At 36.3% G+C, this 16,882-nt stretch overlaps 1 protein-coding gene across 1 annotated transcript in view; it reads right to left on the bottom strand.

The window, feature by feature from the left end:
- Positions 1 to 16,882, bottom strand: part of LOC148956244 ((E3-independent) E2 ubiquitin-conjugating enzyme UBE2O) — a 118,258-nt gene that overhangs the window by 43,759 nt on the left and 57,617 nt on the right. Inside the window, exons 10-12 of the mRNA XM_089100427.1 lie at positions 12,541 to 12,785; positions 6,203 to 6,365; positions 963 to 1,068 (exon numbers count right to left, since the gene is read on the bottom strand). Coding sequence (XP_088956553.1) covers positions 963 to 1,068; positions 6,203 to 6,365; positions 12,541 to 12,785 — 514 coding nt within the window. The remainder of the gene's footprint in view (positions 1 to 962; positions 1,069 to 6,202; positions 6,366 to 12,540; positions 12,786 to 16,882) is intronic.

The following is a 16,882-nucleotide window of genomic DNA, read 5'->3' as shown; positions in this document are numbered from 1 at the left end:
TTTAAGGCGCATAATAAATATCCACTGCGTCCCAAAAAGTAACGAAAGCTACAATACGACAGAAGACATCTCAGCCACTGATAACCGAAGTGATCAAATATAAGAAGTAGAGATATCTCGGTCATATGATCCGCATACCCAATACTCGACTACCGAAGGTTAACCTTCAGTGGCAGCTGCGTGTTACCAGAAGAAAAGGACGCCCCAAAAATACCCTACGATGCAGCTACCGGGCTGACCTCTTGTTCTATATTAAGAAAAGTCGAACGATAAACAGCATTAATTATAGAAAAACCGAAACAAGAGTGAATTCATTGCCATTGACTTTTTAGTACTTAAGTTATGGTCTATTATAAACTTTTCTCTTGTGAAAAAATATTGGTAATTTTTCTCGAGGTTCCAGCATAAACTGTTGCACTGGAATTGAGGTTCACGGAAAGAGACGTATGTTTTTAACAGTTTTTGCTATAGCATAAAAAAGTCTAAATACTACTCAAATATTCAGGAAAAAACGTGTTTTTGATATCAGTGCAGTTGAGACAACACCTTTAGTTTCACTCGTCTAAACAAAGAATTCTTTAAATAGTTTTAAATATTTTGCTTTATTATGATATGTTCAAAATTCACAACACGCCGAAACTTATCAAAACCCAAACACAATTAAAAAAGTAACAAATATAAGTTCTATAACGTAAACTTAAAAAACACAAAACAAAATTTTCCAAATTTTTTGACAAACATCGCTATAAAAATCGTTACCTTCATAATAACATACTTATAAACTGTAATATAATGTCATTAACTTTGTAACTACCATATTAAAAAGCAAACATTATCTGTAGCACGATTATTTCCAATCCTTATAGTGCCATCTCTATTTTCCCTTAACAAAATTAATTTACAAATAACCTAGAGTAATTTTTAAAAGACAAAAATCAAAAGAATTAAAAATAAGATCTTACTAGAATCATTCCAAAGTCCATCTGAACCAGTTTCATAGTCGCCGACTTTATACAGATGCTGCGGCTCAACCTCCGCAGTAGTACCATTTACCCACCACACGAGAACCTGAAAAAAGAAGAGGTAATATACCCAGAGCCTCATGGCAGTACAGAAGAGTTCTCACAAATATAATTCATGTAACAAACTCTCAATGATGCCACGATTTTTTCAATTTTTCTGATTCTTTTCCATTGACGTTAGTGATTTTTTTTTTTTTTGCAAAATGAACACTTTCAAATAATTTTGATTCACTTTTTCACCATTAGATTTCTTACCATGTAGATTTGTATCAATCAGATGTTTATCGTATAGATTTCTTATATTCTAAAAGTGTAAACATATTTTCCAGAAAATCCTATTTCAGGGATTTGGATGGACATCCCATCCTGTAGGCGGCTGTATGGCAACCCTGGGAATGCAACTGCTGCTACCGTCCACACTCTTTTACTTTCTGCCGGTTTCTTTTTAACATCAATTTGCTGGTCAACTGATCAATTTATTATCCATTAAGAATTAAGATTTATTTATTGAGATTAATCAAAAGTAATATTAATCAATTAAAATTAATTAATAAGCTAGCTAATTATCTCTTCAGGTGTCATTACATTAAACATTAAAATTCAGGACAATCATTTGTTAACCTTGAACAATTTGATATGCTATAAATTTCTGGCCTCAAACTCCAATATTACAATTTTTGAGAGTAGTTCCTATGATAGGCAGAAAATAGACGTCGCTAGTACATTCTCGGGGTTTTAACATAAGATATTTCATCCAGAAAGCGAGAAACAGGTAAAAAAGCTTTCCCTGTAGATTTATAATTGTGTCAGTTCTGGCAGAAGGTGAAACAATTCATCTACAAGGTCATTCGACTTCATCATTCATCAGTTCCACATAAATAAAAAAATTGATTCTAGACTAGTTTGCTATATTCCGTGGTTTCAGCAGCTTTTTGGAAGAAAAAGTGGAAGCATTAATTTGAAATGCATAAATAACAAATTTTTAGGTCACAACCCTTTTAACCTCAGATAGGAGGATCCCTGTACAAGAATGCCTAGAATTCTATTACAGACCGGATGCATTCAAAATGAATGAAACAAAGAATTACTTTATTTTTTTAATTCTATAGTCCAAGATTTAGTAGAATTTGCTGCCATCAAATAAGTATACAAGGATAAAAATTCTTCAGAGTCGCTGATGGCCAACAGGGCGTCGATTTGACGTTTCATTCGCTTTTTTTTACAAGGTCAGCTAGCAGGCCTGTCAGCCAACCTTACGGCAGCAGGAATCGAAACCCCTGGCCTTGTATTACCAAGCAGAGCATCCATCCACTCTGCTACCACAGGGTTAATAAGTATATGCAGGCAAGGTAATATATCCGCTACCAGCAGAGTATAATTTCACCAGCGCTATTCTATTGGAATAAATTTTTTGTTATCGTGTCAAAAACATTGTCTGGAGTTTTTTTTTTTGGGGGGGGGGGTATTTTATGGTTATCGGTAGGTGGTTCTCTGAGAATATCTACTATGGGCTAATTAGAAATTAGGCGACAATATTGCATGAGTTGTAAATTTAAAAAATGCCCTCTGCGTCCACTTTACAGCGGAATATTTTTTTGGGATTTAAGAAGACTACATGTCAAACATTTATATTCAAAATTAAAACTGTGTTTCTAAGTTCCAGCGCCAGGTACATTACTGAGGTCTTGTACATAATACCCTAACATAGATTGGGACCTTCCACACCTCCTAGAGCATAGCGGGTCATCCTCACAGAGGGAATTTCTGAAGATAGTGAACGATAATTACCTAGAACAGCTTATTGAAAAACCAACAAGAATCCGAGGAAGCGACAAGCCAACACTACTGGACCTAGTCCTATGCAGTAATACGGAACTAATAAAAGAACTTGCTATAGGTCCCCCTGTTGGAAAATCGGACCGCGCTACAATTTACTTAGAGGTGATTATAAGTTGCGAAACTATGAGAAAAAAAGAGAGGTGGATGTATTCAAAGGTGATTACAATACCATGCGAACGGAGCTAGAAGTTTTCAACTGGACTGAAATACTAAATAACACAGATCTAGTAGATGACATGTACAGAAAGTTTGCATCCATAATCATAGACCTCAAAAAAAGGAGTATGTACCAATAGTCAAAATATTTAAACGACCGCCTCTAAAACGAGAGATCCTTGACCTAATAAAAACCAAGCGGCAAGCCTGGGAGACACTCAAGCAGACCGATACAGAAAGTTATTTTAGAAATTATCACAGAATCACCAAGGAATTCAGGGAAGCCACTAGACAAGAATCAAGCGAAAAGGAGAGGAAAGTAGCCGAAAACTCAAAGATCAACCCCAAGGCGTTTTGGAACTTCGTGAACTCAAAAAGAAAAGAACAGCTGGTTATTCCCGATCTTAGAAACTCAGCAACAAATTTAACAATCAGTGACCCAATAGCTAAAGCCAACCTACTAAATTAGCAGTTTTCCACAGTTTTCACAACAGAGAGGGACAAAGATGAAAGTCAAGAGGAATGTCAGCCACTAGACGCAGGCAAATTTGAAGAAATAGAACTGACAATACAAATGGTCTACAAAAACTAAAAAATCTAAACCCTTACAAATCAGAAGGTCCAGATGGCCTACATCCTAGAGTACTTAAAGAGCTGACACAAGAAATTGCAGCCCCATTGCACTACATTTTTGTCAAGTCGCTACAAACACGGAACCTGCCTGATACATGGAAGCAAGCAACGGTGATACCCCTCTTCAAAAAAGGAAGCAAATCAGATCCAAGTAACTACAGACCGATCAGTTTAACCTGTATCACATGCAAAATACTAGAATCTTTACTCCACGATAATATATTACAGTACCTACTCGAAAGAAGCCTCATTTCACCCGCACAGTTTGGATTTCTCGAGAAAAGATCAGCAGAAAGCCAACTACTTGTCGCTACAAACGCCTGGAGAAAAAATATGGATAGTAGGATGCAGATAGATATTTTATACTTAGATCTCAGAAAAGCCTTTGATAAAGTCTCACAAAGTCAATTTCTTCGAAAACTACAGTCTATCGGGGTTGGCGATACTATTCTAAAGTGGGTTCTCAACGTTCTGAAACGAAGATCTCAGCGACTGAGACTGGAGGGATATCTTAGCAGCAATGAGACAAAAGTGACAAGTGGAGTGGTTCAAGGTAGTGTTCTAGGGCCTTTACTATTCAATATTTACATAAGTGATCTCCCAAATAACATAGATTCAGAGATACTGCTTTATGCAGATGGCACGAAAATCTTTCGCGCAATAACAAGCCTTGAAGACACAGAAATACTACAGCAAGACTTAAAAACAAAATAGCAGAATGGATGAAAAAATGGATCATGGAAGTGAATACAGAAAAAAGTTGTCACATTCGGCTAGGCCCAAAACACATTTCTCGGCACTACTGCTTTGAAGGACAACAGATACCTATACAAGAAGAAGCGCAAGACTCGGGAGCGACAATAGACAGTGACATGACTTTCACCAAGCACTACGAGTCAATCATCTCTAAGTCATCACAAGTCTTGGGAATTGTTCGAAGAAATTTCTCTCTTACTGACTCAACACTGTTTTCTATACTCTTCAAATCGTTAGTGAGACCAATAATCGAATACGGTCATACAACAACCAGACCATTTTTTCAAAAAGACAGCAACGCAATAGAAAAAATCCAAAGGAGGGCTACTAAATTTGTTCCGTCACTTAGAGACTTATCATACGAAGACCGTTTGAGAAAACTGTCGCTCCCAAGCCTCTCATACCGATTTTTGAGAGATCTTATTGAACTATACAAAATACGCAACAGATACTACGACAACATCCCTCCAGAAGAGATAATAACATTCAAGAATAATAACCTGAGAGGTCACAAGTTTGAGCAAACCGAAGAACGTTTCAGAAGAGATGTTGGTAGATGGGCATTCAGCAACTGCATCATCTCCGAGTGGAACGCAATACCATCTGACACTGTTAACTCAGATTCAGTCAATGCATTCAAGAACAAGATTGACAATCATTATAGTGATAAAGCATTTGATTATTTAAACTTTTGTAGATAGAGGCGCAAGCCTGTTTTCGCAATATATTATTATTATTATTATAATACGTGTAAAAATACATCATTTTTCATTTGCCTCTGTCCAGGGAAAGTGAAACGACATAGTGATTATTCCTCTTTTAAGGCGCATTTGAAGTTAAAATCGCTACTGTGTATTTCTCCCACCCAGGCACTATATTCTGCCCTTCTTAGAGAACAATCACAGATCTATTTGTTAATTAGCAATAGGAAACACCTTTCCATTAGTAAGATAGTCCCCAACCTGGCCAGCTTTGTTAAAAGGATCATCACTTGGATTATCCCCTGCTATTCTTATCACACATGACCCAGGGCGATAATCGTAATCTGGATGACTTACCTTTCCATTAGTAAGATAGTCAACAACCTGGCCAGCTTTGTTAAAAGGATCATCACTTGGATTATCCCCTGCTATTCTTATCACACATGATCCAGGGCGATAATCGTAATCTGGATGACTTACCTTTCCATTAGTAAGATAGTCAACAACCTGGCCAGCTTTGTTAAAAGGATCATCACTTGGATTATCCCCTGCTATTCTTATCACACATGATCCAGGGCGATAATTGTAATCTGGATGACTTACCTTTCCATTAGTAAGATAGTCAACAACCTGGCCAGCTTTGTTAAAAGGATCATCACTTGGATTATCCCCTGCTATTCTTATCACACATGATCCAGGGCTATAATCGTAATCTGGATGACTTACCTTTCCATAAGTAAGATAGTCAACAACCTGGCCAGCTTTGTTAAAAGGATCATCACTTGGATTATCCCCTGCTATTCTTATCACACATGATCCAGGGCGATAATCGTAATCTGGATGACTTACCTTTCCATTAGTAAGATAGTCAACAACCTGGCCAGCTTTGTTAGAAGGATCATCACTTGGATTATCCCCTGCTATTCTTATCACACATGATCCAGGGCGATAATCGTAATCTGGATGACTTACCTTTCCATTAGTAAGATAGTCAACAACCTGGCCAGCTTTGTTAAAAGGATCATCACTTGGATTATCCCCTGCTATTCTTATCACACATGATCCAGGGCGATAATTGTAATCTGGATGACTTACCTTTCCATTAGTAAGATAGTCAACAACCTGGCCAGCTTTGTTAAAAGGATCATCACTTGGATTATCCCCTGCTATTCTTATCACACATGATCCAGGGCGATAATCGTAATCTGGATGACTTTTCACTTCATAAGAGCTCATTTCTCGCTCACAGCAAAACTCACTACAAAAATAATTATAGTAAGATGACGAGAAATAATATTAGCCAGAGAATATTGCTAATATCCAAAGGACTATTGACATATTGACAATGATCTCATCTTACCTTAAGGTAAGATGAGGATATTTTGGCAAGGACATAGTGGTAAGAACAGCTTAAGGTAAGATAAGAACATTGTGCCAGCATCGTTGGCACAAAGCCTATGATATAAAAGTTATGTCTCCTACCACTTCTCCTTACAAAAAGTGGTTAGCGGTTGCCAAAAGGGGCTTGGAAACCTACCTTACTTGGAAATACAATGCAGAAAGATTTACTTTTAGTGTCTTGCAATAATTGCAAAATTACACTATAATTTAGATTTCTTTTTTAGCCTTTCGTATACCAAAAACATTCACTTAAATTGACTTCATATTTGAGACTTTGAGATTAGGAATAGTTAATGCTTCTTTTTTTTAGTCAAGATATGAGGTTTAGGGGTTTCCTGCTCCTGACCACCCCTGAACACTATTTTCCCAGTTTTTTTATTTTAGAAAAAACCAAAAAGGGGATATTTTGTCCCTTGTAAACAAAATAGTGAACCAAATTTGTGAATTAAGAGAGGAGCAATGCCCAAAAGTTATGTCTAGGCCCACTTCTCATTAAAAAAAAGTTGCAAGACATTTATAAGGTGCAAGGCATATAAGCTGTAAGAAAAACTGGCTAAACTTACCCCGCGTTCGATATAGCTTATTGCGATCGATTGCAGTTGATTTTCATCCTTACGCCGAATGAAAAACATACTCTTTGACAAAAAAAAATATCTTTTATTTGGCTACCACCGAAGGAAATTGGCCACAATAAGCTGTATTAAATGCAGAGTTATACTTAGGTCTTCCCACATCGCGTCGCACACAAAATGACAGCGGTGCGTCCCACGACAGTGTCTCTAACGCTTTAGACATACGACAAGCTGGTTAAATTATCTTTGGTAAATTTTTTTATATACGCTGAGAGCTTTGAACTTGAACTTTTATTGACTCAACCCATTAAACTCTAGGCTAACTTTTAACAAAGGTAGACAGTGAGGTAACATTCAGTACGTCTCCTTTAACACATGAAAGAAACCAACAATAACAAAACTTCTCAAAAAGAGAAAGAAGAGAAGAGAGAGAGAAAAAAGAGGAACTGGAGATACTGAAGGAAATCACCAAATAATTTACAAAATATTGGAATAAACGTGCTACTGTAGGCTAAAAGAACCATCCTCTTTAAATTCTATTTACATGTGAAGGACGAGGGTGGCGTAGAAGGGATATTTGTACATGTGTCCTATTTTGAATCAATTGTGTCATAGTTTCAACATACCCATAAGCAAATAGAATATTAACAAGAAACAAGATTTTCAGGATATATTTTCTTTTAATCCTATCTTGGTGTCTCAAACAGAAGAGGATCCATGATCTAGAAAATAATTTTTCAGCACACATACTTAAAGAATCGTGTGACATGATTTTACCCGCTACACGGTAGAAAAAATCTATATTTCGTAGCCGTACACAAAGCCGTATCCAAGAGGGAGGGGCTTAGCGGATTTCACACTCTCCCCCCCCCCCAAAAAAAAATTGTCTGACGCGTTATACGTAACAAAACACATATATAAACAACTTTTTAATGCGTTTTTTTGAACCCCCCCCTCTCCCAAACAAAAATATAGGCTATGGAACTAAAGAAATCCCCCTGTTGCATTATCATCATGCATTCTAAGCAGAAGCGATTTACAGGAGGTGAACTTCCAAATAGAAAAATAATTCTATGAAATCCATATTCTATAGGAACGCTTATTCTGCGGGAATGTCTTCTATGTTCCCGCAGTGGTGACGAAGAAGATGAAATCCTACATCTGTCAAAAAGTCTTTTTTTGTTGTTTAAAAATTGGACTTGCCCTTACTTTTAACTATTTGAATAATCAATCTTTATTCTAATAATAATAAAATTATATATAAAAAGGATAGATATAAATATACAATAAAAACATTTTTTTTATTTTTCAATTCAATTATTTTTAATGAAGATACAAAAAAAAAGGTATTTTACAAATCTAGGGAGGGCGGGGGTCTTTTTACACCTTTTAAATCACAATCAACATCACAAACTAATAACTGATTCCATATAAAACTAGGTTCCGGAATTTTAACTAATGCAGTTTAATTATCCCTTCGTCTAAAACAGAGAGAATTAAAAAATGGATGACAAACATTGCTGCCCCCCTTCAAAACACTGTTTTGTCCTCCATTTTTGCTCACTATAGTTTTTTTTTGTTACGAATTTCTGTTTCTGTAGCACAACGACTATTTTCAAGTGGAAAACATTGCAAGCGTATTTTAGCCTATAAACTATATGATTGGTTGACTTTTTTGTTTAAATTCTAATTGGATAGTGTTTCAGCTACCGATCAGTCAAAATATGCAACCGATAATGAATGGTTTAATTTTCCAATTATTGATTGGATTTTTTCTTTAGCTAGTGAAGCAACTACATGTCCTCTTTTCAAAATAAAAAATTGTGCTTTTATTTTAAAGCAAATTCCTGAAATCATAAACAAAGTTAAAATCAACAAAGAGAGGAAAAACTCAATAAAAAACAACAAACGAGACTGCGGCCAGTAGAGAGAAAGGATGAAAAAAAATAAAATGACACGGGTATTTCACCTGTATGTAAACGAGGCGTCTTCAGCACAGAAGAAACAAAGATAAAAAAAAAACAAAAAACAAATAAAACCACCATCAATATTAATAAAATATAATTGTCGCAACTGATCCACTTAGGTCACAGAAGCTAATCGTGTTGCTTTGATGAGAACACCAAAGTGACTGAGCAAAAAAGTAAAAAAATGGAAATGAAGTAAATCATTTTATTGTGAAATAATGCTCTTATTGGCTATTATTGAAGCAATTCTTTTTGGTCTGGTAGGTGCTCCAACATCACTTTGCAGGACGAAAAATATATTTGATTTAATTTCTCATTATTTTCAAAGATAATAGCTTGCAGAAGGCTTGAAAACTCTCGAAATATGTGCCAAAAAGGGACAAATCAACTCAAATGCTTCCGAAACGCTTCATTATTATAAAATATGTTATAGTTTTTGCGTTCTATAAAAACCAAAAAGAATATAATCGCTCATCCACCTCGTTTAATGTTACATTTTTTATTTTGAAAAAAGAGTTTATAATTCCCGTAAGGCTCGAAAGCCTCAAAATAGGTGCCAAAAAAGACAAATTACCTGAAAAGCCTCCGGAAATAGTATTTGTTCTATTACAACATGTTATGATTTTTACGGTCTAAAAAAAGAAAATGCAATATCTTTCACAGCCTATAAACCTTTTTGGTACAACTTTAATCTTAATATAGGAGCAACTCCCATATGGCTCAAAAACCTACGAAACACTTACACGTAAAAAAAAGAGAGAATATTTTACTCAAGATGCGTCAGAAATTCTAATTAAGATGTTTATAAATTATATTATAATTTTTCACGGTTAAAAGAAAAGGAAAACACAATCACTTTCGCAGCTTAATTTTTTTTTTTAAAGGAATTGTATTAATTTGTTTTTTTTTAAGTTCTTCAAAGTGGCAGTAAATAATAAAAACAACGAGAAATACAGCAAAAAAGGATCGGAAGAGAATTCCATTTCTAACTCGACTTTTTAAACAGTAACACCACTCCCAATCTTGTTGAAATCAAAATATCATACTAGAATCAAATCCATTTAAAAGCAAATTCCAAAGCTTGAACTGTTACCATAAATACAAATAGAAAAGAATTACTGTTATCACCTTCATTAATTTCATCAATGGGCAATTCTAGCTATCCTTGATGTTCACACAGAAATTTTCTCTTCCATACCTGTCTTAGTTCTTAAGAAACAATCTGAACAGCTATACAATTATTTTTTATGCTTTAGTAGGGTTACTTCTAGTTTTAAAAATTAAGTCAGATATTGATTATACGAAAGTTACCTCTTTCGTTGTATCCATGGGCGCCCATATGGGGGGGGGGGCAGAGGGGGGCTACAGCCCACCCTGGCTGAATGATGCTGCCGTATATTTTTTATTTTTGGTTTTGAGATTTTATTATCAGCATTCGAAGTTCCGATTAGACCAAGTAATCCCCCCTCCCCTAAAAATTAAGCTCATGGGCGCCCATGGTTGTACCTGTAAGATACCCTTCCCCAATCTAGCTCTGAGCATGGTGAATTGAAGTGGTGATTGATTCAAAATTTTGAGGGAGATCCTAAGTGTGAGTATTACTCTGGGATGATTTCCAGTAGGTTATAAAAAGATAACCATACAATTGGTATTTGTTATAGGTTATTTCACATTAGGAGTCGAGTGTAAGCCTCAATATTACTGTGGCCCTCTCTAATCCTAAAACATATAAATGGACCAATTTATATTTTACTTCCCAAATAATGTTCTAATGTCTAATTCACAGATTTATAGAATATTTTGCAGAATAATACCAGGCAATATTCATTCCATAATTCATGTCTCTTGCTGTTGACTGATTCCTCTAATCATCAATTCACAAAACAACAATTAAATAAGCATAGGCACTGTTAAAAGGTCAAATAACTTGCACACAATGGCATAACTAATTAAGTAATTCACATAATCAACGCCAAGACAGCAAAGAAGAAGAAGAAGAAAGACAAAAACAAAACTAAAATTAAAAACTAAAACTAAACTAAAAAAACTAAAACTAAAAACAAAACTAACAAAAACAAAACTAAGAAGAAGAAAGACAAAACTAAAACATAATATTTTCCACATGCCTTTTCCGTCTTAGATGTGGCCATGCAAACCAACCCTATTGCAATGGAAAATGAAAAATAGGAGAAAATATGATAAGGAGAAATACTAAGGAATTGCTGTGAGAAGGCATTTAAAACAATTACAATACGTTCTGTTCTGGGACACACCACCTTGGGCTAGAAGACTAAGCACAAACCTATTAAATAGATTTGTTAAGAGTGCTTAACAGTCTTTACAGATTTTTCTTTTCTTATTCTCTATAAATTTTTATTTTAGAGCTATTTTATCTACTATTTTATTCGCTTACATTATTCGTATTTTATCTGTTTATATTTTTATATCTGGAAGTATGTGAAAGGTTATAACTTAAAATTGTATCATTTATTATAATCGTGTTGTATATGTATTTTAATTGCTGTATGGTGAAGCAAAATTGCATTATTTTGATTCCCGTTTTTCAACGCATTACTGCAGGTGAAATACCCCCTGCAAATAGCAAGATAAGTGATACATGATCAAATTCAGTGAAAATTGACTAAAGCGACACCCAAGCAAGCTAGTGATTACAAAAGGCACAGAAAATGGAGTGATATGAAAGTACATGACCTATTGGTCTAATGCGTCAAATCACAACAAATAATATTTAAAAGAGTTATGTTGTATTGCTTAATGCTCAAAACTGATAGATGAATATAGCGTGTATCACTTAGTATGTGAAAGTGAGGAGCTGAGTGATTGGAGACTGTAAGTGTTTGGTAGGGGGGGGGGTTATGATTTTGAGTGGTTGGTGAATGTGTGTACGGATGTGTGTTTTATGGGTATCAGAAGCTTGGCACAAGTACTTCGTTTCGCGATGAAACATATAAGTGGATTCATCTAGTATTAGGTTAGGTTATGTGCAATTTCTTTGTAATGGTTCTTTGTTTATATTTTTTGCCATGGCCTATGGGCTTTTAGCGCAAATAAATTCTATTCTATTCTATAATGCGGAAAACTAAATAAAACAAAATGACTAGCCTAAGTCAAATCAAACACCCCTAAAGCAAATATGGCTACAAGAGATAAGGTATACGTACAGAAGAACAGAGAGAGTACTTGCAAAATATTTTATCACTTAATAACTATTGGTTCTTTCATTGGCTTAGAATTTCAAACAGGAGAAACAATCAGGGTTTAAGAAACGGGATCATTTGGCCGCCATTTCCGAAGCATGCTTAAGGAATAATTGACTTACAAACAGTTGCCTCCCTAATATTCTTAGGAACTTGAAAATTTCAAGTAGCCAAGATTTAAACCTAACTTATTTACAATCCCCTCATATTTTACCATTAACCATAGAGCAGTTTAGAAAAAGAACCGAAAATTCAAGAAGGAAGAAAATACATACCTTTTATTATCACAATCAAAGTTCAATTTAAACCAGGAGACAGTGAGGGTTCTGTCAGCTCGGTAAGTTCTTTTGACACAACCATATTCATGTTTACCATGTGGGGCTAACAGATCCTCATTCCCCAAGCCAACTGTATCCTCTTTGTTCTCAACGACGAAATCCCCAGGAAAGAACTCTTGGTCATCCAAATACTGAATTGGCAATAAACCACGGGATGGCAAATTTGTTTCAATTGTTCCATCCTGAAATTTAGCAAATTCTTTATATTTTTAATATCGCTTAAATCTTTAATATTAAATTAGACATAAGAAGAAAAGACCAATAAAATATATCTCAAAGAGCGTCTGCACATGAACAGCCTTTCTAAAAATGAACTAGAACTCAAATATTCTTTTCTGAAAATGTTCTTGTTAACAGGTGACACATGACAAAACATTACGCCGATGGGAACGTACGCATGGGGCAGGATTTTTTGGCCTGCTCCCCCCTCAAAATCTATTATATATATTCATTGATTCTTTGGGTTAGCCCTCTCCCTTCTCATTGAGATAAATTCTAAAACCCGGGCATATATAGACTAAAATTTACACTTTATTGAAATTGAGATGAACCGAATATTCACCGAAGTAATTTTCACTTAAAACAACAGAATTTTTCTTTCTTCCAAAATGCCCCATCCCTCCAAATAAGTCTTTAACCCTCTACTACTACTACTACCACTACTACTTCTAAAACTACTGCTGCTGTAGCGAGTACTACCAAGGCTGATGATATTGAAATGAACATCTGAAGAAAACGTTTAGGAGAAATTTGAACGAAATCAAAACATACTATATGCATACAAATTGTTCATACGGCGTATCAGCAATATTTTTGGTACGGCTCACCGCATCAAGAGGAAACTTCTCGGGCATCATGAGTAGGATGTTCAACTGACCAAAACACAATATGTACCGGCTACAACTTCTATTAATAATGCTTTTACTATTGTTACTACCACTACTACTAATACAAATATATTAATGCTACTACTGTTCCTACTACTACCATTATTACTATGATACTAGTACACTCAAACTATCTAAGACACTCAAACTCTTAATAAGAGTTTACACCCAACAATAACACTTAAACTCAAACTCAAACTGTTAATAAGAAAAAGGTGACCAACAAGTAGTCCCCCACATACAAAGTGCTGCAACAAGAATGTCACAAATCAGCAAGAGGTGACAAAAAAGCCTACTGGTGTAATGTTGCAAGCGATACGGAAAGAGCCGCAACATAGAACGATAAACGAGAACTATCCGACACTTGGAGAACGTAATGGGAAGAAAAAAAAAAACTACATCCCTTTATTTAAGGTAAAGGATGGGAAAATACTCACAAGCAGTGATGAACGTATCGAGAGATGGTCAGTACATTTCCATAAGCTACTGAGATCAGGAAGTACTAATAACCAAAATCAACCACCTACAGCTCCCCAAAACCCACCAGACCAACAGGCGTATGAAAATGTATGTACGGACACACCCTCCAAGGATGAAGTAACTAAGGCAATCAAAGTAATAAAAAACCATATAAACCCAGGAATAGATGTTATTTCTGCCGAGCTACTGAAAGCTCTTCCCGAGCTGGCGGTGGATGAGCTTCATAGTTTGATCGCCAAAGTTTGGGACAATGATTACATCCCCGATGAGTGGAAGACCCCGATAATTGTCCCTATCTTCAAAGAAGAAGACCAAATGGATTGTAAAAACCCCCAAGGGATATCCCTATTGCTGACAAGCTGGTCGAAATCAAGCTTTTAAACAAATTTAGAGATGTCAGAAACAGCCGAACGCGACCCAAACAAGCAGAATTCAGGCCGGGCATCGGCTGCTGAGACGAGATCTTTAGCCTGCGATAGATCCTTGAACATCGGTTTAAACACCAGCAGGAAACAATCCAAATCTTCAGACTTTATCACTGAATTTCATTCGGTTCACCGTGATGCAATATGGGAAGCAATGAGAGAGGATGTTGTACCTGATAAAATAATCGGTCTGCTCAGGCTATGCTATGCTGCAACAAATGCTCGAGTCAGAGTCGATGGCAAGCTTTCAGATCAGTTCCTGAACGAGGAGGGTGTACGTCAAGGATGCGTTTTCTTACCAACTTTGTTGCCGACTGGATCCTCAAAGTCCTGGACAAGCACAAAGGTGTTGTAGTGAGCCCGGGCTTTTCCAACACCGATCTATGACGTGGAAGACAAGGCACTCTCGACTGGCCTCCAAATGAGTCTAGCAAAAACAAAAACCATGGGAATGGCTGGGATGGATGAAACCCCTGTGACCCTAAACTATAGTCACATACCGGAGCCGCACATCGTTAGCCTGGGACGTCTTCCTTCAACTACGGAATACTCTCTGGAAGCGAAGCGAAATTTTAACACGGACGATGTTCCGCACAGTATGAAGCTATGGTTCTCTCTGCTCTCCTCTATGGATGTGAAACGTGGTCATTGAAAGCAGCTGAAGCGTTGATCTTGAATATATTCCAGTAAAAATGCCTGAATTATATCCAGCGCATCCGCCTCTCAGATAGAATCTCGAACAATGAAGTCAGGAGAAGATGTGGGGATCACCCACTCGTCTCCGATATTGTCTAGCAGAGGGGACTGAGATCGTTTGGCCACACAATGCGCAGACCAGATGACTATATAAGCAAAAGATATTTCAAATGTCTACCACTACCGACATGGAAGAAGAGAACAGGAGCACAAAAGAAGACGTGGCTCACGACAGTGAAGTTTGATCTGGAGCCGATCGGAGGGTTCAAAAAATACGGCCGTCGTTTAAGATCGTCAGTGGCTGGAGATTATAGAGCCAGCCACCCTCAAGCGAAACGTCTGGAAGGAGGCATGTCGTCATCTGCTGGGTGCCACGATGAGCCTGGATGCGGCTTGAACGTGCGAAAAGTAGAAGTATGTAAGTACAAGTAAGATATTAGTACAATTAAGACTACGCGTATGAAGGTGAAAATTTGACAGAATATTGAGGGGAAATTTGAACTAAATCAAAACACGCTACGTGCATTCAGATTGTCGAAAGGGCGTATCTCAAGAATGGATTTTGGTATTAAGTTGCAACTATCAGAGAATACTTAAAGGGGAAGATCAATTGACAAAACGGTAATGTGTGCATGCCACTACTGACAGTAGTATCACCGCTACTTCTACTAAACACTAAAACTACTACTGCTACTAAACCACTCCAACTATTACTTCAATTGCAACAAATTGTAAGGTTTAGAGTATTAAGATGACAAGGGCGTCAAAAGGGGGTAAATTGGGCACATCAGCAATATTTTCGGAACGGCTAACCGTATCAAGGTGAAACTTCTGGGACACCATGAGGGGGATGCTCAACTGACCAAAAGGCAACATGTACATGCTGCTACTGTTACTACTACTACTAATACAACACTAATACTGCTATTACTTCTCCTACTGCCACTACTACTACTTTGACACTAGTACTATTAAGACTAAGTCTATGAAGGTGAAAATTTGACAAAGTATTTTGGACAAATTTGAACTAAATCAAAAGCCACTATATGCATTCAGATTGCCGAAATGGCGTATCTCAAAAATCGATTAGGATTTAAGGTTGAACTTTAAGAGAATGCTCAAAGGGGAAGATCAATTGACCAAAAGGCAACATGTGCACGCTATGACTTATACAACTACCGCTGCTACATTTGCTAGTTTTACTACTACTATTACTCCAACTACTACTTCTGCTGCAACTACTTGTAAGGCTAATAGCATTAAGGTGAAAATTTCAATAAGTATATGAATATACAGGTTATAAAAATACCATATCAGCAATGTCATAGCATGCTAATCGTGTTAAGTTGAAACTTCCAGGATTTAATGAGAGGGATGTTCAAGTGAACAAAAGACAATATTTCAATACTACTGCTGCTACTAGTACTAGTGCTACTACTATTAATACTACTACTATGACTACTATTACAACTATGCCTAAGGGTATGAAGGTGAAATTTTCAGAGAATTTTCTTTGGGGGGGATGTGAACTTAATCACAACACACTGTCTGTATGCATGTTGTCAAAAGGACGCATAGGCACTATTTTAGAAACAGTTTTGTGTGTGAAGTTGAAATTTTCAGGGCTTGTTGCGGGGGATGTTGAACTAACCAGAAGACATTATCTGCATCCTAATGCTATTACTTCTACTCATACTACTATTACTGGTACTATTATTACAACTGCTACTACTATTACTGCAACTAAAGCTAAGGCTAATACTATTAATTCTACTGCTGCTACTACTACTA

The sequence above is a fragment of the Artemia sp. Qi Xiang Cuo genome, chromosome 1, assembly GCF_049724085.1.
Source record: "Artemia sp. Qi Xiang Cuo chromosome 1, ASM4972408v1, whole genome shotgun sequence".
Classification (NCBI taxonomy): domain Eukaryota; kingdom Metazoa; phylum Arthropoda; class Branchiopoda; order Anostraca; family Artemiidae; genus Artemia; species Artemia sp. Qi Xiang Cuo.
This window is presented reverse-complemented; position numbering and strand designations above follow the sequence as displayed.